This window comes from Pongo pygmaeus, chromosome 20, assembly GCF_028885625.2.
Source record: "Pongo pygmaeus isolate AG05252 chromosome 20, NHGRI_mPonPyg2-v2.0_pri, whole genome shotgun sequence".
Classification (NCBI taxonomy): Eukaryota; Metazoa; Chordata; class Mammalia; order Primates; family Hominidae; genus Pongo; species Pongo pygmaeus.
This window is the reverse complement of record NC_072393.2, coordinates 58,546,137-58,572,497: the sequence shown is the minus strand read 5'-3', so window position 1 is coordinate 58,572,497 and position 26,361 is coordinate 58,546,137. Positions and strand designations below refer to the sequence as shown.

The 26,361-nt window shown below is 43.1% G+C and overlaps 1 protein-coding gene across 2 annotated transcripts; it reads right to left on the bottom strand.

Moving 5' to 3' along the window:
* Positions 1 to 1,456: 1,456 nt before the first annotated feature.
* On the bottom strand, positions 1,457 to 26,286 carry ZNF880 (zinc finger protein 880). Of its 2 annotated transcripts, XM_054461973.2 has the most exons (5): positions 26,208 to 26,286; positions 23,564 to 23,690; positions 21,078 to 21,206; positions 11,013 to 12,659; positions 1,457 to 2,560 (listed from the first exon to the last, which is right to left on the bottom strand). In XM_054461973.2, exons 1-4 carry the CDS (start codon positions 26,217 to 26,219, stop codon positions 11,023 to 11,025), a joined length of 1,905 nt encoding a protein of 634 aa, XP_054317948.2. In that variant the 5' UTR covers positions 26,220 to 26,286; the 3' UTR covers positions 1,457 to 2,560; positions 11,013 to 11,022. The 2 variants fall into 2 exon arrangements, with proteins under 2 accessions (XP_054317948.2, XP_054317946.2); XM_054461971.2 differs by lacking the exon at positions 1,457 to 2,560 and having other exon boundaries at positions 9,944 to 12,659.
* Between the last annotated feature and the right edge of the window lie 75 nt (positions 26,287 to 26,361).

Below are 26,361 nucleotides of genomic sequence, written 5' to 3'. Positions count from 1 at the left end.
AGTGACAGGCTGGGTGTGGTGTCTGAGGCCTGTAATCACAGGGCTTTGGGAGGCTGGGGAAGGGGGGTGGCCTGAGGACAGGAGAAAAAAAATAAGTGTACCAACAGAAAATATGCTGGTTGTGCAGGCTAATACCTTTCCCAAAGGAAGGTAGCTTCATCCCTATAACCTGTGTTACTGGATATGTCAAAAGGGAGTTTGCAAATGTGGTCTAGTTAAGGATCTTTAGATAGACATTATCCTGAATTATATGGTCAAAGTGATAGAATCACAAGGTTCAATATCAGAAGGGTGCAGGTGGACGCAAAGGGACAGAGACAGTGGTGATGTGTTGAAAATAGAGGGATAAAGAGATTTTTTTCTCACCTTTAAAGATGGAGGAAGTGGACCATGAGTCAAAGGATGTAAGTGGCCTCTGGAACATACAAAGGGTAAGGAAACAAATTCTCCCCTGGAGATTCATGAAGAATCACAGAACTATGGACCCATATTAGATATGTGACTTGCAGAATTATAAAAGAATAAATTTTTCTTGTTTTAAGCCAATCACTGTGTATAGCAATAGGAAACTGATGAAATGATTTTATGTAGAAAATTCCAAAAAAATCTACAAAAATCTCTAGAACAAGAAAAATGTAAAGGTAGCAAAGTATAAGTTCAACCTACAAAAATATATATTTCATCAGCCAGGCATGGTGGCTCATGCCTGTAATCCCAGCACTTTGGGAGGCCGAGGCAGGCAGATCACCCAAGCTCAGGAGTTTGAGACCAGGCTGGGTAACATGGTGAAACCCCATCTCTACAAAACACTAAAATTTAACAGGCCATGGTGGCACATGCCTGCAGTGCCAGCTACTGGGGAAGCTGAGGTGGGAGGATGACTTAAGCCTGCAGGACAGAGGTTGCAGTAGCTGAGATTGCTCCACTGCACTCCAGCCTGGATGACAGAGTAAGGCCCTGTCTCAAAATAATAATAATCTTGTATATTTCTATACAATTTACACATGAAACACCTGATATTAAAAATAAAATACTATGTATGATTGTTCCATTAAGAAAAAGGTCAAAGAGGCCGGGTGCAGTGGCTTACACCTGTAATCCCAGCAATTTGGGAGGCCAAGGCAGGTGGACTACGAGGTCAGGAGATCGAGACTATCCTGGCTAACACGGCAAAACCCCATCTCTACTAAGAAAATACAAAAAAAATTAGCCAAGCGTGGTGGCAGGTGCCTGTAGTCCCAGCTACTGGGGAGGCCGAGGCAGGAGAATGGCATGAACTCAGGAGGCGGAGCTTGCAGTGAGCCGAGATGGCACCACTGCACTCCAGCCTGGGCAACAGAGCGAGACTCTGTCTCAAAAAAAAAGGGTCAAAGAAATACATGTGAAACAAAACATTCATAGAACTGTTATGTTACAACTACCAAATGCTGATAAAAGAAATCAAAGACAGCAAATAGAGACATATACCATATACATTTATTGGAAGACTCCATATAAAACAATATGAATTACACAAATCTGACACATAGGGTTAATACCTTTCCTAATTAAGGCATTCTGCAGATACTAACAAGGTTAGCAGTTATGTAGAAAGACAAAAAACCCAAACACCTAAAATACCTAAACATCTGACCACCAACAACAAAAGATTGGTATCACTTCATGTGATTTCAAGTCTTCTAATACAGTAAAAATATTTTTTCCCTTTCTCATATTTACAGTAAACCTAGTTTGTACTTGTCATTGTCTCAGAGCAAGAACCTGTCCCAGAAAAGAAAAAAAAAGGGAAAATTTCCATTCAAAACTAACAGGATTTAGGCCAGGCGTGGTGGCTCACACCTGTAATGCCAGCACTTTGGGAGGCTGAGGCGGGCAGATCAACTGAGGACAGGAGTTCGAGACCAGCCTGGCCAACTTGGTGAAACCCCATCTCTACTAAAAATACAAAAATTAGCCAAGGATGGTGGCAGGCACCAGTAATCCCAGCTACTCAGGAGGCTGAGGCAGGATACTAGCTTAAACTTGGGAGGCAGAGGTTGCAGTGAGCCGAGATTGCGCCACTGCACTCCAGCCTGGGCAACAGAGTGAGACTCTGTCTCAGAAAAGAAAAGAAAAAAAAAAAAAAACTAACAGGATTTATACTATTGGTTTTCCACAGAATTATCCCAGTTGCAGAGTTTCCCAAACACTATTTATTAGTGTGGCTTTGCAGGGTGCATTGGCTCACACCTGTAATCCCACCAGTTTGGGAGGCAGAGGAAGGAGGATGACTTGAGTCCAGGAGTTCCAGGCTGCAGTGAGCTATGATTGCCACTGCACTCCAACCTGGCTAACAGAGCAAGACCCTGTCTCTCAAGGAAAAAAAAAAAAAAAATTATACAGCTTCAGCTTCCACTCTGCCCATCTGAGCTCTTACCTGTGTTCACACCTTTGATCCATTCCCTCCCATCTGGATTTTTTGCTATTTTCCTTTCACTCTGCAGAGTTCAGGGCTCTCTCCTTTGCTCCCATGTGGGCGGCAAGCCACCCAGGCGCCGAGGCAAGAGACAGATGACACGAGCTGTTCCAGTATAATAAAATATAAAACAAGAATAGTTACACCAGATATAGATCTTAGATATGATTATATATGAATATCATTAATCATTAGTTTGTAGCAATTACTTCTTATTCCAATATTATAATAATCCTCACTCTATAATCATAGCCTAGGAAAAACCAGGCCATACAGAGATAGGAGCTGAGGGGACATAGTGAGGTGTGACCAGAAGACGAGTGTGAGCCTTCTGTTATGCCCAGACAGGGCCACCAGAGGGCTCCTTGTTCTAGTGGTAATGCCAGCATCTGGGAAGACGCCTGTTGCCAGGTGGACTGTGGTCCAGCGGTAGCATAAGTGTCAAGGGAAAACACCCGCTACTTAGCAGACCGGGAAAGGTGGGGGGGAGTCTTCCTTTCTCCGGGGGAGTTTAGAGAAGACTCTGCTCCTCCACCTCTTGTGGAGGGCCTGACATCAGTCAGGCTTGCCCGCAGTTATCTGGAGGCCTAACCGTCTCCCTGTGATGCTCTGCTTCAGTGGTCACACTCCTAGTCTGCCTTCATGTTCCATCCTGTACGCCTGGCTCTGCCTTCTAGATAGCAGTAGTAAATTAGTGAAAGTACTAATAGTCCCTGATATGCAGAAATAATGGCGTCAGCTGTCTTTCTGTCTGTCTCCTCTCCCTCTCTACCTCGGCTCCCAGGCAGGGAAGGGCCCCCTGTCCAGTGGACACGTGACCCACGTGACCTTACCTATCATTGGAGGTGACTCACATTCTTTACCCTGCCCCTTCTGCCTTGTATCCAATAACTAACAGCACAGCCAGACATTCGGGGCCACTACCGGTCTCTGCGCATTGGTGGTAGTGGTCCCCCACGCCCAGCTGCCTTTTCTCTTATCTCTTTGTCTTGTGTCTTTATTTCTACACTCTCTCATCACCGCACACAGGGAGAGACCCACCGACCCTGTGGGGCTGGTCCCTACACTCCTGCATAGAGATAATACTCAGGTCAGGAAGGCAGATTCCTGTTTATAAAAAAAGAGAACCAAGGTGTACTGTGGCAACTTTAAAACTCAAGCCCTGGGCTGGGTGCAGTGGCCCACGCCTGTAATCCCAGTATTTTGGGATGCCGAGGCAGGTAGATCACTTGAGGTTGGAGTTCGAGACCAGCCTGGCCAACGTGGCAATACACTGTCTCTACTAAAAATATAAAAATTAGCCAGGTGTGGTGGCAGATGCCTGTAATCCCAGCTACCTGGGAGTCTGAGGCAGGAGAATCACTTGAACCTGGGAGGTGGAGGTTGCAGTGAGCTGAGATAGCACCACTGCACTCTAGCCTGGGTGACAGAGCAAGGCTCCATCAAAGTGAAAGAAAGAAAAGAAAAGAAAGAGAGAGAGAGAGAAAGGAAAGAAAGAAAGAAAAGAAAGAAAGAGAAAGAAAGAAAGAGAGAGAGAAAGGGAGGAAGGGAGGAGAGAAAGAGAAAGAAAGTCAGTCCATGGTTTCCAAAACATACTTCTGTTTCCATTAATTTATTAGGAATGCTCTTCCATCTGGCTGTTGATCTGTGTCCTGTGTAACATCCTTTATAACAAATGGTACACCTAAGTAAATTGTTTCTCCAAGTTGTGTAAATCTCTCTGGCAATAGCAAATTCTGGGGGCAGTTTTGTGCAACTGAGCCCTCAGCCTCCTGTGAGATCTAATGCTAACCCCCTATAAATGGTGTCAAGTTGAGCTCAATTAGAGAACACCCAGTTTTTATCTGATGAAAAATTGCTTGTTGGTGGGAAGTAATCCCCTCACATTTTGATGACCGGAGATGAGGCATTCTGTGTTGAGCATTCACTATTGTGTTGATTGTGAGAGTAGAAAAAACACTTTGGTTTTTCCTCCTATCTTATACACTCGCCCACACCCTGCCCCATCCCAGAACTGAAGATAGTGACACACACCTGAATGAGTCAAGTCACTGCCATCTGGCAGAATAAGGACAGCAAATGGAAGCTAACCTCTGATACCAAGAATTATGAAATGCACATGCCTTATAGACAGTTTTCCAATTCTCATCTTCATCTGTATATTTTAAACAAATTTTGTTTATTATACAGAAATTAATCATAATATCCAATCAATTCATCATTCATCTGGACTGAGTGTCCCCCCCTTTCCTCATTACTGTGTGTTTCTCTACCTACCTCTCATTCTCACCTTCTTTTCCTAGCTTTTTTTTCTCTTTATTTTTCCCTTAGGGTTCTCATTTCAAGCCCTTCTTCCTTCTCCCGCTCTTCCCTCTATTCCTTCTCTTCCAAATGTTCTGCTCCTTTCTCACTTCTTTCACCTCTTATTCTTCTTTCTGCACAATATTTGTCTCCAATCTTCATACAGTTCTGCCTCTTTCTTCCCCCATCTCTGCTGCCCCCAGCTTCCCCTGTTAAATCCCCTCTTCCCTGCTATACCCACCTGTCCCCTCTCTGGCATCCCCAGATCCCAGGTCTCCCCAGGCTGTGGTTCTCCCTCTGCTCTCCTTGTCACCAGCTGCCCCCTCTTGCTCTCCCAGCACCATGCTGCTCTGTCTGCCCTGGCTCCAAATCCCTCCTTCTCTCCCCAACTCTCCATCTGAGGAGCCTCCCCCTTTCTGCCCCTCTCCCTATCTTGCTGAGCTTTATCTCTCTAGAAACCCAGTTTTTCTCTAAATTTCTCTAGTTGCTTTTCTCCCCCTGCTCCTTTCTCGGCATCTTCATGCACTGTCTCTGCAAATCCCTCATCCACCATCTACTTTGCCATCTGTTTTTTTGTTTTGTTTTGTTTTTGTTTTTTGAGATGGAGTTTCGCTCGTCGCCCAGGCTGGAGTGCAATGGTGCGATCTTGGCTCACCACAACCTCTGCCTCCCAGGTAAAAGCGATTCTCCTGCCTCAGCCTCCAGAGTAGCTGGGATTACAGGCATTTGCCACCACGCCTGGCTAATTTTGTATTTTTTAGAGACAGGGTTTCTCCATGTTGGTCAGGCTGGTCTTGAACTCCCCGACCTCACGTGATCTGCCCGCCTCAGCCTCCCAAAGTGCTGGGATTACAGGTGTGAGCCATCGCACCCAGCTGCCATCTGTTTATGGGTCTCCTTCATTCTTCTTTCCCATTTCACCATTTTTCTATTTCCTCTCCTCCACACATTCACAGGGAGGGGATTGGAGTCAGATCCCCACCTCAAGAGCACATTTTCTGTGGGATGGAATTTGGGACAAGGGAAACCTTAATGTCCTGAGATAGAAGTCACGTCCCCACAATCGATATCAGGAGAAGGGGAGGCCTGGGGAGCAGAAGGGCTCCCGATCAAGGAGGAAAAAGGCAGGAGAAAATCAGGAGAGGGGCAGGGTCTGCAGGATCCCAGGACCAGGAAGAGTACACGGCCTCCCTGGGACTGGGGCTGCATCGCTGCACTCCAGAGCTGGTGAGGGAGCGGATGGGAAGCGCCCAGGGCAGGAATCAACCTTGCGGTGAGGACCTTAAAAAAGGTGCGGGCCAGTGTAGGGGACACTGAAGGATTTGAGGCAGGAAATCTCCACGATAAGAGCTCTCTATATGGCCCTGTGGCAGAAGCACGGAGGACACAACCCCGTGGAACTGAGTCCATTAAACCTCTTTGTCTTCATAAATTACCCAGTCTTGGGTATTTCTTTATTAGCAGCATGAGAACAAACTAATAGAGTAAATTGGTAACAGTAGAGTGGGGTGCTGCTATAAGGATACCTCAAAATGTGGAAGCAAATTTGGAACTGGGTAACAGGCAAAGGCTGGAACAGTTTGGAGGGCTCAAAAGAAGACAGGAAGATGTGGGAAAGTTTGAAGCTTCCTAGAAAATGGTTGTTGAATGGTTCTGACCAAAAAGTCCAGGCTGAAGGTGGTCTCAGATGGAGATGAGGAACTTTATTGGAACTGGAGCAGAGGTGAGCTGCAGGGGCGGAGCCCTCATGGAGAACCTCTGCTAGAGCAGTACAGAAGTAAAATGTTGGGTTGGAGCCCCTACACAGACTACTCACTGGGGCACCGCCTAGTAAAGCTGTGAGAAAAGGGCCACCCTCCTCCAGACCCCAGAATGGTAGATTCACTGACAGCTTGCACCATGTGCCTGGAAAAGTAGCAGACACTCAACACCAGCCTGTGAAAGCAGCCAGGAGAGGAGCTATACCCTGCAAAGTCACAGGGGCAGAGATGGGTTCCCTGCAAGACCATGGGAACCCAACTCTTGCATCAGTGTGACCTGGATGTGAGACACGGAGTCAAGAGATCATTTTGGAGCTTTAAGATTTGACTGCCCTGCTGGATTTCAGACTTGCATGGGGCCTGTGACCTGTTTTGGCCAATTTCTCCCATTTGGAATGGGTGTTATTTACCCAATGCCTGTGCCTCCACTGTACCTAGGAAATAACTAACTTGCTTTTTATTTTACAGGCTCATAAACAGAAGAGACTTGTTTGTCTCAGATGAAACTTTGGACTGTGGACTTTTGAGTTCATGCTGAAATAAGTTAAGACTTTGGGGGACTGTTGGGAAGGCATGATTGGTTTTGAAATGTGAGGATGTGAGATTTGGGAAGGACTAGGGGCAAAATGATATGGTTTGGCTGTGTCCCCACCAAATCTCATCTTGAATTGTAGCTTCCATGATCCCCACATGTTGTGGGAGGGACCCGGTGGGAGGTAACTGAATCATGGGGGTGGGATTTTCCCGTGCTGTTCTCATGATAGTGAATAAATCTCATGAGATCTTATGGTTTTATAAAGGTCAGTTTCCCTGCATAGGCTCTCTCTTGCCTGCCACCATGTAAGACATGCGTTTGCTCCTCCTTCACCTTCTGCCATGATTGTGAGGTCTCTGTAGCCCTGTGAACTGTGAGTCCATTAAACTTCTTTTTCCTTATAAATTACCCAGTCTCGGGTATGTCTGTATTAGCAGCATGAGAACAGACTAATACAACATCCCAGGCTGCTCACCTATCCCTGTTCTCCAATTTGGACCAGCTGGGGAAGTCCATCCTTCTTTCCCCAGAAAGCCTCATGTAAATGTTTATGTAGTAAACATTTGCAGACCATATCAGTGTATGGCATCATCATTCTCAATATCTAACACAAACTTTAGGTGGACTTCAAACAAATTCCAGTACAGCAGTCAAAAGTTCAAATTATCGGCCAAGTGTGGTAGCTCATGCCTGTAATCTCAGTACTTTGGGAGTCTGAGGCGGGTGGATCATGAGGTCAAGAGATCAAGACCATCCTGGCCAACATGGTGAAACCCCGTCTCTATTAAGAATACAAAAATTAGCTGGGCGTGGTGGTACACACTTGTAGTCCCAGGTACTCATGAGGCTGAGGCAGCCATTTGAACCCAGGAGGCGGAGGTTGCCATGAGCCGAGATCGCGCCACTGCACTCCAGCCTGGTGACAGAGTGAGACTCTGTCTCGAAAAAAAAAAAAAAAAGTTCAAATTGCCAAAAATGTTATAAGGGGGAGTATATGAAGTTTCCAGTTAATCTACAAAAGCAAAAAAAATGCCCATTCTGTGTGACTATTCTTAAGAGAAAATTTATGGGCCAGGTGCAGTGGCTCACACCTGTAATGCCAGCACTTTGGGAGTCCGAGGCGGGTGGATCATGAGGTCAGGAGTTTGAGACCAGCCTGGCCAATATGGTGAAACCCTGTATCTACTAAAAATACACAAATTAGCCAGGCGTGGTGGTGCGTGCCTGTAATCACAGTTACTTGGGAGGCTGAAGCAGAAGAATCGCTTCAACCTGGGAGGTGGAGGTTGCAGTGAGCCGAGATCGTGCCACTGCACTCCAGCCTGGGCGACAGAGTGAGACTCTGTCTAAAAAAAAAAAAAAAGAGAAAATTTATGAACATTAATATTTTCCACTTACGTCACTGAGCACTACTAGGAAAAAAAAATAAAGACATGCATTACTAGGAAAAAAAAAGACATTGTGGTACAGTATTTTCACTCTTATTAACATATTTTCTTTCATTTAGTATTATCTGTCGCCAGGCGCAGTGGCTCACACCTGTAATCCTAGCACTTTGGGAGGCGGAGGTGGGCGGATTGCCTGAGTTCAGAAGTTTGAGAACAGCCTGGGCAACATGGTGAAACCCCGTCTCTAATAAAATACAAAAAATTAGCTGGCCGTGGCGGCGTGCGCCTGTAGTCCCAGCTACTCGGGAGGCTGAAGCAGGAGAATTGCTTGAACCCAGGAGGCAGAGGTTGCAGTGAGCCGAGATCGTGCCACTGCACTCCAGCATGGGTGACAGAGCGAGACACTGTCTCAAAAAAAAAAAAAAAATAGTATTTGTCATACATTTGTATTTTTGCTTCATAAAAATTAAGGTGCATGCAATGAGTCTTCTTTGGCACACAACAGGCACGTAGAAATATAATGAATAGTGAATGTTTGATGGACTTTTGAGGGTGTATGAGGCTGAAGTGGCACAGAGAGAATAATTCAAGTATTAAGTATGATTAGTGTAAATTATACTTACCCAAGGATATGCACTCACAAGTGTGTGCATATGTTGGTTTCACACACACACACAAAATTGTTCTGGATGCGTCAACCTTAATGGTGCATTTTTTAAAATGCCTATTTTACACTAAAGTTAGTGGTTAGACACATATCACTGCTACATAACTCAGTGTGAAGACAAACAAAACCAAATGGCAGAGTATTTACTATTAATGTTGCATTACTGTGCAGCATATTCTCCTAAGGGGGGAATAAAACAATTGGTAGAAATGATGTGATTCATTCATACTTAGGAAAATTTTAATTTTATTAATTAAAACATGAGAACTATGTACATTCTAAATCAAACAGCTGGAAATTATGCCAACAGTTAAATGTAAATACTACTCAAGAACATGGCATACTGGTAGTTTAAATTCTCCAATCTAACTGTTCTCTCTTCCATTTCAAAAATGACCACTTTTTTTTTTTTTTTTTTTTTTGGAGACAGAGTTTTGCTCGTCACCCAGGCTGGATGGAGTGCAATGGTGCGATCTTGGCTCACTGCAACCTCTGCCTCCTGGGTTCAAGCGATTCTCCTGCCTCAGCCTCCCGAGTAGCTGGGATTACAAGCATCTACCACCAAGCTCAGCTAATTTTTGTATTTTTAGTAGAGATGGGGTTTGGAGATATTGACCAGGCTGGTCTCAAACTCCTGACCTCAAGTGATCCACCCACCTTGCCTCCCAAAGTGCTGGGATTACAGGTGTGAGCCACTGCACCCGGCCAAAAATGACTACTTTTTAATCATTCTTGTCTAAACAGTGATTGCTATGCAATCCAAGTGGCCACCATCTCCCTTGCATGATTTCTATAGATATGCTCTATTTCATGGCTAGTTGGTAGAGCACAGAAGCACTGTGCCATTCTGTCAGGAAAAAAGTGCTCAGCAACAGTACGATGACTGCCATCATCGTTTTATATGATTCCTCCCCACCTCCATGCTCTCTAAATCAGACAATAATCTGAAAACGCAGTGTCCTTCTTCCTCGGGAAACTGATAGAAATGATTCTCAGCTAATGAAGTCATCCCTGTCATCATACTGCTTCTTTTTTGTTTTTTTTTTTTTTTTTTTTTGAGACGGAGTCTCACTCTGTCCCCCAGGCTGGAGTGCAGTGGCGTGATAGCTCACTGCAAGCTCCACCTCCCAGGTTCACACCATTCTCCTGCCTCAGCCTCCCGAGTAGCTGGGACCACGGGCGTCTGCCACCACACCCGGCTAATTTTTTGTATTTTTAGTAGAGACAGGGTTTCACCGTGTTAGCCAGAATGGTCTTCATCTCTTAACCTCGTGATCTGCCCGCCTCGGCCTCCCAAAAGTATTGGGATTACAGGTGGGAGCCATCGCGCCCGGCATCCTGATTCTTTTCAAGAGACCACAGTGAAAGGTCTCTAAGGAAGTCACATGAAGTGATTTCAGAGTTGAGGATGAAAGTCATAAAATGTAAAGTAGCCTTTTCAAAAAACCCTATATAATTAGGTTTTTTAATTGCCTGAATATAACTGACCATTTCCACATGGCCTTGGACCTTTGACATGCATCACGTCATGAGATTCAACGTATTTGGAGCTGTGACTTTTCTGCAGCATGCAATATCATAAATATTGGAGAACTGGAGACTGAATTATCGCTTGTGTAAATCTTATCATGTTCCATAGTAATGGTCCTTGAATAATAGCCTCAGCATACATAATCCATCTGTGTGGTTTCATCCAAGATGTATGTTTTCATATCTAGTCATTTGGCAGGCCTCAAGAGACCTGTTTCACATACACTGCTATGATTTCTCTTTAGTATGGAATCTCTGATGTTGATTAATGCTAGAACTTAGCATGAAGAGTTTGCCATACTCAGTTTGTAAGAACTCTCTCATGAATGAATTCTCTCATGCTGTGCAAGGTGTGAATTATTACTAAAGATCTTACCACACACATTTCATCTGTACGGCTTCTCTCCAGTATGGATTCTGTGATGATTTGCCAGGTTTGAATTTCGAGTGAAGTCCTTACCACATTCATGACATCTGTAGGGTTTCTCCCCAGTATGAATTCCCTCATGTTTTTTTAGGTATAACTTGTGGCTGAAGACCTTGCCACATTCATTGCATTTGTAAGGCTTCTCTCCAGTATGAATCTGCCTATGTCGTGCAAGGTGTGAATTGTGACTAAAGACTTTGTCACATTCACCGCATTTGTAAGGTTTCTCTCCAGTATGGATTCTGTGATGATTTGCAAGGTTTGAATTTCGAGTGAAGTCCTTGCCACATTCATTACATCTGTAAGGTTTCTCTCCAGTATGAAATCTCTGATGATTGCTTAGGGATAATCTATGCCTGAAGACCTTGGCACATTCTTTACATTTGTAAGGTTTCTCTCCAGTATGAATTAGTAGATGGGCAGTAAGGCCTGAACTGTCTCTAAATGCTTTGCCACATTCATTACATTTGTAAGGCTTCTCTCCAGTATGAACTCTTTGATGTCGTGTAAGGCATGAAAGTCGACTAAATACCTTGCCACAGTCACTGCATTTGTAAGGTTTCTCTCCAGTATGTGTTCTCTGATGTTGTGCAAGGTGTGAATTGTAACTGAAGACTTTGCCACATTCATTACATTTGTAAGGTTGCTCTCCCGTGTGCATTCTATGATGATTGGTTAGACAAAACTTGTGCCTGAAGACCTTGCCACATTCTTTACATTCATAAGGTTTCTCTCCAGTATGGATTCTTTGATGTCTGGTAAGGTGTGCATTTCGATTGAAGACCTTGCCACATTTAATACATTTGTAAAGTTTCTCTCCAGTGTGAATTACAAGATGAGCGGTAAGGCCTGAACCCCCTGAAAATGCTTTGCCACATTCCTTACATTTGTAAGGTTTCTCTCCACTATGAATTTTCTGATGTCGTGCAAGGTGCGCATTTCTATTGAAGACCTTACCACACTCATTACATTTGTAAGGTTTCTCTCCAGTGTGGATTCTGTGATGATTTGCAAGGTGAGAATTTTGAGTGAAGACTTTGCCACACTCATTACATTTGTAAGGTTTCTCTCCAGTATGGATTCTCTGATGTCGTGCAAGGAGTGAAATTCGATTGAAGAGTTTGCCACATTCATGACACTTGTAAGGCTTCTCTCCAGTATGAATTCTTTGATGTTGTACAAGGTTTGAACTGTTACTGAAGACCTTGTCACATTCATTACATTTGTAAGGGTTATCTGCAGTGTGGATTACTTGATGGTTAGCAAGGCTTGAAGACACTCTAAAGACTTTGCCATGCTCATTACATTCACAAGGTTTTTCCCTAATTTGTGCTTTTTGTTCTTGTGGGAGAAATGGAGAATCATCAAAATCATTTCTATATTTATTTAAAATGTGGGATTTGACACTAGAATAAATTTTTTGAAGTGGTGAAACTAAGGAATTGTTGTTGATAGGTTTTTCAACATGTTTACATCCAGAAATATTCCTTTCAGCTTGAAATAGCTGCAATTCACTCAGATGTAACTGAAAGGTTAATCCAAGTTGATTTTTAAGAGACTTGTTTCCTGCATTGCTTCCCAATTTAGAGCTGCTCTCTAAAAAAGAAAGAAAACAGTGGAACTTCAACCCATGACAATGGCATGTTCAGTGTCTGACAGACTAAATTCTGCCTCACCTGACTCAGACATGGGAAGGAATATCAGCATACTGTGTGTATCATGCTGGCAGTGCAGAAAACAAAAGGGACGGAGGGATGCACTGGAGCAGTGGGGAACCTGCAGGAGTCAGGTGGATTATGGGTGAGTTTGAGAGAGACTATGAGCAGAGAAATACAACAGAAGTTGAAAGCTTCTGAGAAAAAGCAAGGATGAGCCTCTTAAGGAAAATCAGAACTTTTAGAGCAGCTGTATAGTCATTAGTAATAGTACTTCCACAAGCCAGAAAAAAACACATCCCCAGAAAAGGAGTGGCTGTTCCTACACCCTTTATAGCAGGCTAATTAGTAAAGGTATCCTCCTGCACAACTCTTACACAAAATAACTGGGAGAAGTGGTTGCTTTACCAAACCTAAACCAAAAATTACGAGGCCTACAAAAGGACAGGGAAATATGGCTAAAATTATGATCAATCAATCAATCTCCACAAAACAAGCCTAAAAATAGGCAGCCCTCTGAATTACTTGACAGGTATTTAAAGCAACTGCCTTAAGATGCTTAATGAGCTAAAAAAGATAACAGAGACAGATAACTAAATAAAATCAGGCAAACATTACATGAAAAGAAAAAGAATACCAATCACAGGAGAAACTACTAAAACCAAAAGAACAGAAATTCTGGAGCTTAAATATGATAACTGAAGTAATACTTCACTAAGGGATTCAACAGCAGACTGCAAAAGGAACAGAAAACAATGAGCAAATTGAAAGATACGTTATTCAAAAGAATCAGCTCCAAAGAGCAAAAAGAAAAAATGATGAAGAAAACCAACCCTAGTACATTTTTGAGACACTATCAGGTGGAACAATATACAAACTATTGGAGATTCACAGGAAGACGAGGATTTGAAATCACCATTGTAGAAATAATGCTCAAACATCCCCAATCTAAGGAAAGAAATGAATATACAAATTCAAGAAGCTTGGTCAACTAACTAAACTAAAATGCTAACTAAAACTAACCCAAGGACATTCAGAGACATACTATACAGAAATTATCAAAAGTCAAAGACAAAGAAACGGTCTTGATAGCAGCAACAAAAAAAGACTTGTCACATAAAGGGAAACTATACAAGATTATGTGTATTTTTCAACAGAAACTTTGCAGGGTAGAAGGCAGTGAGAGGAAATGTTGAAAACACTTTAAAACAAAGCAAAAATATCAACCAAGAATACTATATTTAGTAACATTCACCTGCAAAAATAAGAAATTTAGATGTTCTTAGAAAATGAAGAGCTGAGGGAGTGCATTAGTATTCTAGACTTGCCCAACAAGAAATGCTAAAGGGATTCCTTCAATATAAAATAAAAGGTCTCTAAATAGTATCTTTAACCTCAATACCATTAAAGGTCAGTAAATAATCAAATATAAAGATATTTATTATTACTCTTTTCTTTTGTAACTTGACTTTTAATGGTTTTTGTTTGTTTGTTTTTTGAGACAGAGTCTTGCTCTGTCACCCAGGCTGGAGTGCAGTGGCGCGATCTTGGCTCACTGCAACCTCCACCTCCCAAGTTCAAACAATTCTCCCACCTCAGCCTCCCAAGTAGTACCTGGGATTATAGGCATGCGTTACCCCACCTGGCTAATTTTTGTATTTTTAGTAGAGACGGGGTTTCACCATGTCAGCCAGGCTGGTCTCGAACTCCTGACCTCAGATGATCCACCCGCCTCAGCCTCCCATAATTCTTTCCTAGCAATTAAAAGACAAAATCATTTAAAAAGCACTATATATGTATGTTAATGGGACCATAACATATATCAAAATAATTTCTGCCATTAATAACAGAAAGTGAGAGCAGAGTTGTGAAGTAGACCTTTCTGTACCTAACCAAAGTTACACTGTCAATATTTAAAAATAGAATGTTTCAATTTCAGTATTTGAAGTAGCTGCAATGCTAACCACAAAAAGAAAATGTATTGGACACACACACATGGGATTCAAGTATGTCACTACAATGAAACAAGCAAAATACTACAGAAGACAGTAAGAAAGAAATGTAGGGAAAAAATCTACAAGATTTAAATAATCTACAATAATAATCTAATATGTATTCTTTTGTTTTTAATAGTTTCTATGTTTGATATTCTCCTTCTTTTCATGTAATGTTGGCCTGATTTAACTTTGCAATCAGAAGAAAACAAGATTTACTAAATCCTACCTGCAAGAAACTCCCTTTAATTCTAAGGACACACACAGGCTGAAATGGAAAGGATGGAAAAATATTTTCCATGCAAACAGTAACCAGCAGAAAGTACAGGTAGCAGTGTTAATATGAGATAATAGACTTTTACTCAAAAACCATAAGAGACAAAGATTATTATAGAATGATGAAAGACTCAATTCACCAAGAAGATACAACAATTATAAATATATAAACACCAAGTGTCAGAGCTCCTAAGTACAGAATGAGGCTGGGTGCAGTGGCTCATGCCTGTAATCCCAGCCCTTTGGGAGGCTGAGGCAGGAGGATTACTAGAGCCTAAGAGTTTGAGATAAGCCTGGGCAACACACTGGCACCCCATCTCTATTAAAAGTAATAAGTAAATTTAAAAAACTAAGTATAGAATGAAAACTTGATAAAACTCCAAAGAGAAATAGCTCCACAATATTATAGTTGAATTCAATATTCCAGTTTTGAAAATGGATAGAACCAGAAGAAGAATAAAGAAACAGAGGATTCTGGTTGGGAGCAGTGGCTCATGCTTGTAATTCCAACACTTTGCAAGGCTGAAGTGGGAAGATCACTGATCCTAGAGGTTCAAGTCCAGCCTGGGCAACACAGCAAGACCCTGTCTCCACAAAAAATTTTTAAAAATTAGCCAGGCATGGTGGTGCATGCCTGTAGTCCCAGCTACTTGGGAGGCTGAGGCAGGAGGATCACTTGAACCCAGGAGATACAGGATACAATGAGCTATGACTGTACCACTGCACTCCAGCCTGGGCAAAAGAGCAAGAATATATCTAAAACAACAGAACAAGAAAGAAGGCAAAAATACATAAAATGCACTACAAGACAGACAATGATTGTGAATGAAGGAAAACAATTGCCAGAGTCAAAAGGAAACTTACTAAATGTAACAAAATATTTGCAAATCAAACCTCCGATAAGACGTTAATATCTAAAATATATGTAACTCATACAAATAAAAAAAGATATTTCATTTAATATTATTATTGAATAAAAGTAAATGAAAAATTAAGAAATAAGGAAAAGAATGGAATACACATTTCTCCAGAGGTGATATACAAATAACTGGCAACCATATTAAACATGCAAAATATCACTAATCATTGGAAAAATGCAAATAAAAAACACAATGAGCTATAATCTCACATCCAATATGGAATGTTTATTGTTAAAAAAAAAAAACCCAAAAAACAAAAAAAAAACAGTAAATCACAAGTGGCAAAAATGTGCAGAAATGGGAGACTTATGTCCTGTTGTTGGAAATGTATAATGGTGCAAAGAAGTATGTGCCAGGTGCAGTAGCTCACGCCTGTAATCCCAGCACTTTGGGAGGCTGAAGCAGGTGGATCACCTGAGACCAGGAGTTGGAGACCAGCCTGGCCAACATGGTAAAACCCTGTCTCTATTAAAGAAGTACAAAAATTAGATGGGATGGAGGCACACGCCTGTAATCCCAGCTACTCAGGAGGCTGAGGCACAAGAATCACTTGAACCTGGGAGACGGAGGTTGCAGTGAACTGAGATTGTATACCACACTCTATCCTGGGTGACAGAGTGAGACCGTCTCGAAAATAATAATAAAAAATAAATAAACAAGTATGACATTTTCTCAAATAATCCAAAATCAAATTACCAGTATAGGCAACAATTCCTCATCTGGGTATATATACAAAAGAACTAAGATAGCATTTTAAAGAGATATTTAGAAACCCATGTTCATTGCAGCATTATTAAAAATATCAGAGCCGGGTACAGTGACTCACGCCTGCAATCCCAGCACTTTGGGAGGCTGAGGCGGGTGGATCACCTGAGCTGGCAAGAGCACTTTTGCCCCCAAAGTCAAGGATGCAGTGACCTAAAATTGCACCACTGCCATCTAGCCTGGGCAGCAGAGTGAAACCCTGTCTCTAAAAAAATTAAAAATGAGGCCAGGTGCAGAGGCTCACGCTTGTAATCCTAGCACTTTGGGAGGCCAATGCAAAAGAATTGCTTGAACCCAGGAAGCAGAGGTTGCAGTGAGCCAAGATTGAGGCATTGCACTCCAGCCTGGGTGACAGAGCAAGACTCTATCAAAAAAAAAAAGAAAAATGAAAATAAATTCCCAATTTATACATTCTAATAAATGTAACTGACAAAAATATTATTTAATATCTTAATCAGGTAAAGGAAAGGAAAAGAAATATTTATACTACCCATTCCAAAACTCCTGGAGTGTATATAGGTGTTAGATAAACTCCTAGGCAAAAAAAAAAAAAAAAAAAAAGTCCTCAAAAATATATAAATCAATGGCCATTCCCTGATACAACATCCCCACACATATAAAACAAAGACAAAGAGTACCATATGGAACTGTTGACTAAATACAAATAAGTCAAGTTCATTTATTTTTTATTTTCTTCTTATTTTTTTTTTTCTGAGACAAGGTGTCACTCTGTACTAAGGCTGGAGTTCAGTGACACGATCATGGCTGGCTGCTGCCTTGACCTCCTGGGCTCAGGTGATTCTCCCACCTCAGCCTCCTGAGTAGCTGGGACTACAGGTGTGCACCACCACAGTCAAATTTTTATATGTTTTGTAGAGACAAGTTTTTGCCATGTTGTCCAGGCTGGTCTCAAACTCCTGGGCTCAATCAATCCACTAACCTCAGCCTCCCAAAGTGCTAGGATTACAGGTATGAGCCACTGTGCCTGGCCCCAAGTTCATTTCTAATACATGGAAAGGCCCAAAATAAAATCAGCAGTGGCTTTAGTCTTACAACCAGATGCATCATTCTAGTAAACTATTCTGTCACGAGGACTCGGGCATCCAATAAAGGATCTTTCTTTTTTTTTTTTTTGAGACAGAGTCCCGCTCTGTCACCAGGCTGGAGTGCAGTGGCACGATCTTGGCTCACTGCAACCTCCGCCTCCTGGATTGAAGCGATTCTCCTGCCTCAGCCTCCTGAGTAGCTGGGACTATAGGCATGCACCACCACGCCCAGCTAATTTTTTTTTATATTCTTTAATAGAGACGGGGTTTCACCATGTTGGCCAGGATGGTTTCGATCTCATGACTTCCTGATCTGCCTGCCTCAGCCTCCCAAAGTGCTGGGATTACAGGCATGAGACACCACCCCTGGCCTAAAGGATCTTTCTGTCAATTGTCTTTCCCATTCTGCTGAGTACAAATCTCAGAAGAGCCACCTACTCCCGTTACACACACCAGTAAAGTATGGACAAAGCACAACTGAAGAATGGCTGCGGAACCTTGTAAAATAAGAAGAAATACATACATTGGTCTCTTCGTTGGCTCCTGACACAGAGCTCCTAAGTCCTTGGAATGTTCTGGGTGATAGGAATGTGATTTGTGCTAATGAGGCAACCTCTGTAGGTTCCCTGGACTGGGCTGATCATCAGAAAGACCAGGCCATGATTACAAGCATGAAAGTGTCAGCCCCATCCACTGTCTTCCAGGAAGGGAAGAGGGGCTGGAGACTGAGTTAATATCAATCATGCCTATGTGATGCAGCCTCCATAAAAAATCCCTGAACTAGAAGAATCACTTGAACCGGGAGGCAGAGATTGCAGTGAGTTGAAATTGTGCCACTTCACTCCAGCCTGGGTGACAGAGCAAGACTCTGTCTCAAAAATAAATAAATAAATAAATAAAGTCCCTGAACTATGGGTTCATGAGATCTTCCAAATGCTGAAGACACACAGGTGCCTGGAGGGTGGCACACCCAGTGAATCTTCCCACGTGCCTCCCCTTGTGAATCTCATCCAGCTGTTCATCTGTATCCTTCAAAACATCCTTCAGTGTGAGGCAGTGAACCTAAGAAAGTTTTACTGAGTTCTGTGGGCCACCCTAGCAAAGTAATCAACCCCAAGAAGGGGCTTGAGGGAACACCAACTTGTAGCTGGTTGGTAAGAAGGAAAGGTGACAACCTACTACTTGTGATTGGTTGCTGAGGTAGGGGACATGTTTGGGAACTCAACCCTTTGCTGTGGGATCTGACTCTAATTCCAGATAGATAATATCAGAAAGGCATCACAGAAAACTATTAGATGGCCACTGAAAAACTGGTTGTTGGTGCGGAGAAATCCCCACCCATTCGGTTGACCAGAAGTGAAGCACTCTCTGCTGAGTAGCATTTGAGAGTAGAAAAAACACTGGATTTTCCCTATCTCCACAAGACCTGAAGAGGCAAAGAGGGGTTGAGACGCCTTCATGCAATCTTTGAGCCCCGCATGCAAAAAAAAAAAAGAGCAGCCAATGTTTTCCTATCTTCTGATTAGGTCTTCCTAGTATAGGAAATTGTGTGGACCATACATAGGTCAAGGAGGCAGGTCTATGCAGACCCCAGGTTTGATATATAAACTTAGCATCAGATAAAATCACTACAGAAACAGAGACCACGGGAAAAAGAGGCCCCTTTGACACAGCCCTCCCTATGTCCTTCAGAATGAGGGAATCAAAGAATTCTCATAAGCCATATGACAGGGTGTTGTCCATCATGATAAAGACTTTGCCTCTGACACAGCAAAAGAAATAATCGGCAGAGTAAGACAACCCACAGCGTGGGAGAAAATCTTTGCAAACTATGTATCTGACAAAGGACTAATATCCAGAATCTACAAGGAACTCAAACAAATCAGCAAGAAAAAAACAAACAATCCTATCAAAAAGTGGGCTAAGGGCTGGGCGCAGTCTCTCACCCTTGTAATCCCAGCATTTTGGGAGCCCAAGGCCCATGGATCACCTGAGGTGAGTAGTTTGAGACCAGCCTGGCCAACATAATGAAACCCTGTCTCTACTAAAAATACAAAAATTAGCCAGGCGTGGTGGCGGGTGCCTGTAATCCCAGCTACTCAGGAGGCTGAGGCAGGAGAATCACTTGAACACAGGAGGTGGAGGTTGCAGTGAGCTGAGATCGTGCCATTGCACTCCAGCCTGGGCGACAGAGTAAGACGCTGTCTCAAAAAAAAAAAAAAAAAGTGGGCTGAGGACATGAATAGATAATTGTCAAAAGAAGATATAGAAAGGGCCAACATATGAAGAAAGACTCAACATCACTAATTATCGGAGAAATGCAAATTAAAACTATAATGTAATACCCTTTACTCCTGCAAGAATGGCCATAATCAAAAAATAAAAAAATAATACATGTTGGCGTGGATGTGGTGAAAAGGGACCACTTTACACTGCTGGTGGGAATGTAAACTGGTACAACCACTACGGAAAACAATGTGGAGAATCCTTAAAGAACTAAAAGTAGATCTACCATTAGATCCAGCAAAACCACTCCTGGGTATCTACCCAGAGGAAAAGAAGTCATTATACAAAAGAGACACTTGCACACACGTTTATAGCAGCACAATTCACAAGTGCAAAAGTAGAGAACCAGCTCAAATGCCCATCAATCCACAAGTGGATAAAGAAAATGTGGTATACATATAATATGGGATACTACTCAGCCATAAAATGCAACGAAATAATGGCATTTGCAGCAACCTGGATAGAACTGAAGGCCATTATTCTAAGTGAACTAACTCACTTAGGCAGTCCAGGTGGGAAGAATAGTTGAGGCCAGGAGTTCAAGACAAGCCTGCGCAACCTAGTGAGACCTCATCTCCACAAAACATTTTTTAAAAATTAGCAAGATGCAATGGCACATGCCTACAGTCCCAGTGACTTGGCTGGCAGAGACGAGATGATCATATGAGCCTAAAGACTGAGGGTACAGGGGCCACGATCACACCACCACCGCACTCCAGCCTGGGCAACAGAGCAAGGAACTTGTCTCAACAAAACAAAACAAAACAAACTCCAATCAGAACTCCCAGGATTTAAACTTTTATTTTCCCAAAGAATTCTCCCACTTGCAGAGAGCTCCCAAACAGAATCTCAAAGTGTGGTTTTGCAGGGTACAGTGGCTCCTGCTTGTAATCTCACCACTTTGGGAAGCAGAGGAAGGAGGATCACTTGAGTCCAGGAGTTTGAGGCTATGAGTTAAGCCACGATTGCCACTGATGATTGCCACTCTACGACAGCCTCAGTGACAGAGCAAGACCCTGTTTAAAAAAAAAAAAAATTATGGGGCCTCCACTCTGGCCATCTAAGCTTTTACCTGTGTTCACACCGTTGATGCATTCCCTGCCACCTGGATTGTTGGCCATTTTCATTTCACTCTGCAGATTCCGGGGATCTCTCCTTTGCTCCAACATGGAGATAATACTCAGGTCAGGAAGACAGATTCCTATTTAAAAAAAGAAAGAATATCGAGACTATCCTGGCTAACATGGTGAAACCCCGTCTCTACTAAAAATACAAAAAAAAAAAAAAAAAAAAATTAGCCGGGTGTGGTGGCGGGCGCCTGTAGTCCCAGCTACTCGGGAGGCTGAGGCAGGAGAATGGCATGAACCCGGCAGGCGGAGCTTGCAGTGAGCCGAGATTGCACCACTGCACTCCAGCCTGGGCAACAGAGCAAGACTCTGTCTCAAAAAAAAAAAAAAAAAATAATAATAATAATAATAAAAAGAAAGAATGAATGTGTGCTGTAGCATCTCCAGAATCCAAGCCCCATGTCTAGGTAGGAGAGAGGATATTATAAATGAATCAAGAACAGTATTTCGCCAGGCATGGTGGCTCATGCCTATAATCCCAGCACTTTGGGAGGCCCAGGCGGGCGGATAACGAGGTCAGGAGTTCAAGACTAGCCTGACCAATATGGTGAAACCCCGTCTCTACTAAAAATACAAAAAATAGCCAGGCGTGGTGGCACACGCCTATACTCCTAGCTACTCGGGACCCTGAGGCAGGAGAATCGCTTGAACCTGGGAGGCGGAGGTTGCAGTGAGCCGAGATACTGCCACTGCACTCCAGCCTAGCAACAGAGCGAGACTGTCTCAAAAAAAAAAAAAAAAAAAAAAAAGAATAGTATTTCACATGAATTCATCCACTGCCTCCTTCTGAATGCTGAGGAAACATTGTAACATGTAGACATCGAGCTCTCTTGCAAGAAGTAATGAATCATAAGCACGGGGTGGATAACAGAACTAGATATCTTAAGTCTGTCATAAGGTTTGATGCATACTTAAGCCCTGGTACCACTCAACGATGAATTGTGGGGAAAAGAAAGAGAGATCAGACTGTTACTGTGTCTACGCAGAAAGAAGTAGACATAAGAGACTCCATTTTGTTCTCTATTAAGAGAAATTCTTCTGCCTTGAGATGCTGTTAATCTGTAACCCTAGCCCCAACCCTGTGCTCACAGAGACATTTGCTGTGTTGACTCAAGGTTTAATGGATTTAGGGCTTTGCAGGATGTGCTTTGTTAAACAAGTGCTTGAAGGCAGTATGCTTGTTAAAAGTCATCACCACTCTCTAATCTCAAGTACCCAGGGACACAATACACTGTGGAAGGCCACAGGGACCTCTGCCTAGGAAAGCCAGGCATTGTCCAAGGTTTCTCCCCATGTGACAGTCTGAGATATGGCCTCGTGGGAAGGGAAAGACCTGACCATCCCCCAGCCCGACACCCATAAAGGGTCTGTGCTGAGGAGGATTAGTAAAAGAGGAAGGCCTCTTTGCAGTTGAGATAAGTGGAAGGCATCTGTCTCCTGCTCGTCCCTGGGCAATGGAATGTCTCGGTGTAAAACCCAATTGTAGGTTCCATCTACTGAGATAGGAGAAATCCGCCTTAAGGCTGGAGGTGAGACATGCTGGCGGCAATACTGCTCTTTAATGCACCAGATATGTTTATGTATGTGCACATCAAAGCACAGCACCTTTTCTAACTTTATGACACAGAGACATTTGTTCACATGTTTTCCTGCTGACCCTCCTCCCGCTATTACCGTATTGTCATGCCACATCCCCCTCTCCGAGATGGTAGAGATAATGATCAATAAATACTGAGGGAACTCAGAGACCGGTGCCAACGCGGGTCCTCCGTTGGTAGCAATTACTCTTTATTCCTATAATAATCCTCGCTCTATAATCATAACCTAGGAAAAACCAGGCCATACAGAGATAGGAGCTGAGAAGACACAGTGAGAAGTGACCAGAAGACAAGAGTGCGAGCCTTCTGTTATGCCCAGACAGGGCCACCAGAGGGCTCCTTGGTCTAGCGGTGATGCCAACGTCTGGGAAGACGCCCCTTGCCAAGCGGACCGTGGTCTAGCGGTAGCATTAGCGTCAAGGAAAAACACCCGCTACTTAGCAGACCGGGAAAGGGAGTCTCCCTTCCCCCAGGGGAGTTTAGAGAAGACTCTGCTCCTCCACCTCTTGTGGAGGGCCTGACATCAGTCAGGCTTGCCTGCAGTTCTCTCGTCCCACCCAATGAGAAACACCCACAGGTGTGGAGGGGCAGGCCACCCCTTCATGAACCTTGAAGCGGGCAGAATATTATTTCAAGTCCAGAAAGCATTATGGAGCTTATCATTTCTGAAAAATACAGCATTATAAAGCATTATGGAGGTTTTCATTTCTGAGTCAACAGGGTTTCAATCTCAGTCAAGCAATACATTGACTCCTAAGATGCTAAGCGGCACAGGACAAAATGCAAAAATACACCAGTGCAGATCCTGACTTCTGGAGGGAAGTTATCCTCACCCAGGAAGACCAGGTTCCTGTAGTTCTCCAACATCACTTCCCTGTATAAAGTCCTCTGAGCAGGGTCCAGGCATTTCCACTCCTCCTGAGAGAATTCTATGGCCACATCCCTGAACGTCAAGTGTCCCTAAAATGAAAAACGCATTTCACCAACAGGGTATCACACAAAATGAGAAGACAGTTGTAAGGACTGACTTGATTGAAGTGAATGCTCTGACAAATCCACATTAAGGTATTTTTTAGCTAGTTATGTGTTTCAAATTGTGTTTTATTATACTTCTCCATTAGAAGTTATGATATTCTTTAAATTAGTATAGATTTCTAATTTTGTGGACAATACAAGAAATACAAAAAAATAACCCACGGTTATTTCTATAGAAGTGTCAGATACTCTCTCTATATATATATTTTTAGACGGAGTCTCACTTTGGTGCCCAGGCTGGAGTGTAGTGGCACAATCTTGGCTCACTGCAACATCCGCCTTCCAGGTTCAAGTGATTCTCCTGCCTCAGCCTCCAGAGTAGCTGGGACTACAGGCACCCACCACCATGCCCAGCTAATTTTTCTATTTTTAGTAGAGACGGGGTTTCACTATGTTGGTGAGGCTGGTCTCGAACTCCTGACCTCAAGCAACCCACCTGCCTCGGCCTCCAAAAGTGCTGGGTTTACAGGCATGAGCCACCTTACCCAGCCAGGATGAAGCTTTTGAACATTTCCCATGTGACAGGTACTTTCTAAATGTTTTACATGTACTAACTGCTATAACAACAAAAGCCCATAAAAGAACAATCTGTTCCCATCCTACTGAAGAGACAACTCTTTCTCAGACATTCTAAGAAATTTGCCCCAGATGTGAAGGCTAAAAATGGCAGAGTAAGCACCAGATCCCAGGTTTCTGGGCATTAGACTCAAACTTTAAGAATTAAGCTAGGCGTGGTGGCTCATGCCTGTAATCCCAGCACTTTGGGAGGCCAAGAAGGCAGGTGGATCATTTGAGGTCAGGAGTTGAAGACCAGCCTAGCCAACATGATGAAACCCCATCTCTACCAAAAATACAAAAATTAGCCGGGTGTGGTGGTGGGCACATGTAATCCCAGCTACTCGGGAGGCTGAGGCAGGAGAATCACATGAACCCGGGAGGTGGAGTTTGCAGTGACCTGAGATGGTGCCACTGCACTCCAGCCTGGGTGACAAAGCGAGACTCCGTCTCAAAAAAAGAAAAAAAAAAAAGATCAAACAATAAAGTAACAGATCAGCATCAAAAGTAAATTGACAGACAATGACCTAATTGAGTATAGTTAAAACAAGTTCTGGGATTAAAGTCAAGAAACTGTCACACATGTATCCCCATAATAGGTTACTATCCTTACAGCCATCGACTCATCATCATAAGAGTATAGAACAATTTTAAGGTCATGAAAATATTTAAGATGTAATTTCAACTGTTAAAAGATATAAGATGTATATAAACTGATGATGTGCCTTTGATAAAAACAATAGACCTGCTCATCTGTGCACTCACGCACACACATATACACTTATTCATATACATATGTACACTCACGCACACACATATACTTATTCATATACATATGTACACTCACACACATACACTCTAGTAAACATATACATGACACCTGAAAGAGTTGTCTCTCAATGACCTCTTTTTTAGATATTTGTCTTTGTTTTTTAATGTGTCCAGGTTGCAGTGCAGCGGCTTATTCATTGCACACTACAGCCTTGAACTCCTGGCCTCAAATGACACCCTCTCCGAGTAACTAGAATGACAGGTGTGCACCACTGTGCCTGGCTGTCATTATTATTTTTGCTAATGTGCATTTCAGCATGTTTACAACAATAAAAATGTATAAACTGTGCTCAATTCAGTTTATAAACATTATTTTATATTAAAATATTTCAAAAACACAGACCATGTAAAAACATAGAAACTTGAATTCCAATCTCTATTAAATACCCACACTGAAAAATATGTTTCAAAAATTGAGATGGGGGTCCCACTATGTTGTCCAGAGTGGTCTCAAACTCCTGTGCTCAAGGAATTGTCCAGCCTGGGCCTCAGGAGAAGACAAATTCCAGCCCCGGCCCATAAATATTAGGTTGGTGCAAAACTGATCGCGGTTTTGCCATTACTTTTGCACTAACCTAATTTTGTCCACTAAATATTTATTTAGGTTTTAGCAAAAGCCCAATGGAGACTCAAACATCACAATCAGCAGTAAACATCAGATAGATTTCCTCTCATTTAAGGCACTGAAAAGGGGGCACGCCTGTGAAAAGAGGGCGAGGCTTGGGGGACCGGAAAGACTTGGATCCATCTCGCTGGTAAGAACTTTAAGCGGCGCGTGGCGCGTCCAGGGGGTCACTGAAGGATCTGAAGCAGGAAAACTCCGGATAGCAGCTGTTTACATGGCCCTGTGGTGAAAGACCGGGGACAGGACCAGCCTCTGAGCGATTTTAACACTTAGGGAAGCGACCGCCAGACTCTCATTAGAACGTCTGAGTTTAGTCGGAGTGGAAGGAGCGGTGCGGGGATTTCAAGGTCTGTGTGACCCCTGAGATGCCGGGTACAGAAGCGCAAGGAGACTCAGCGTCCCAGATTTAATCTAAACAAAGGGAAACTCACACGCCGCAGCATGACCGTCACTCCACGAAATCTGCTTCCGGGTCTCCAGGAAACTGCGCGCGCAGCTGAGAGGCGAGGCGAGGCCAGCCCAGGATGGAATTGGGCGGGGCCTGCGCTTCCCTCTGCCTGGCTCCCAGCTCGTCACGTTTTGGAG

Coding starts and splice junctions, on each gene's coding strand:
- ZNF880 (XM_054461973.2), bottom strand. Junction 21,207..23,563: donor CAGGAACCTGGTCTTCCTGG/GTGAGGATAACT, acceptor TTTTTTAAATAG/GAATCTGTCTTCCTGACCTG. Junction 12,660..21,077: donor CATCAACGGTGTGAACACAG/GTAAAAGCTTAG, acceptor TTTCTTTTTTAG/AGAGCAGCTCTAAATTGGGA.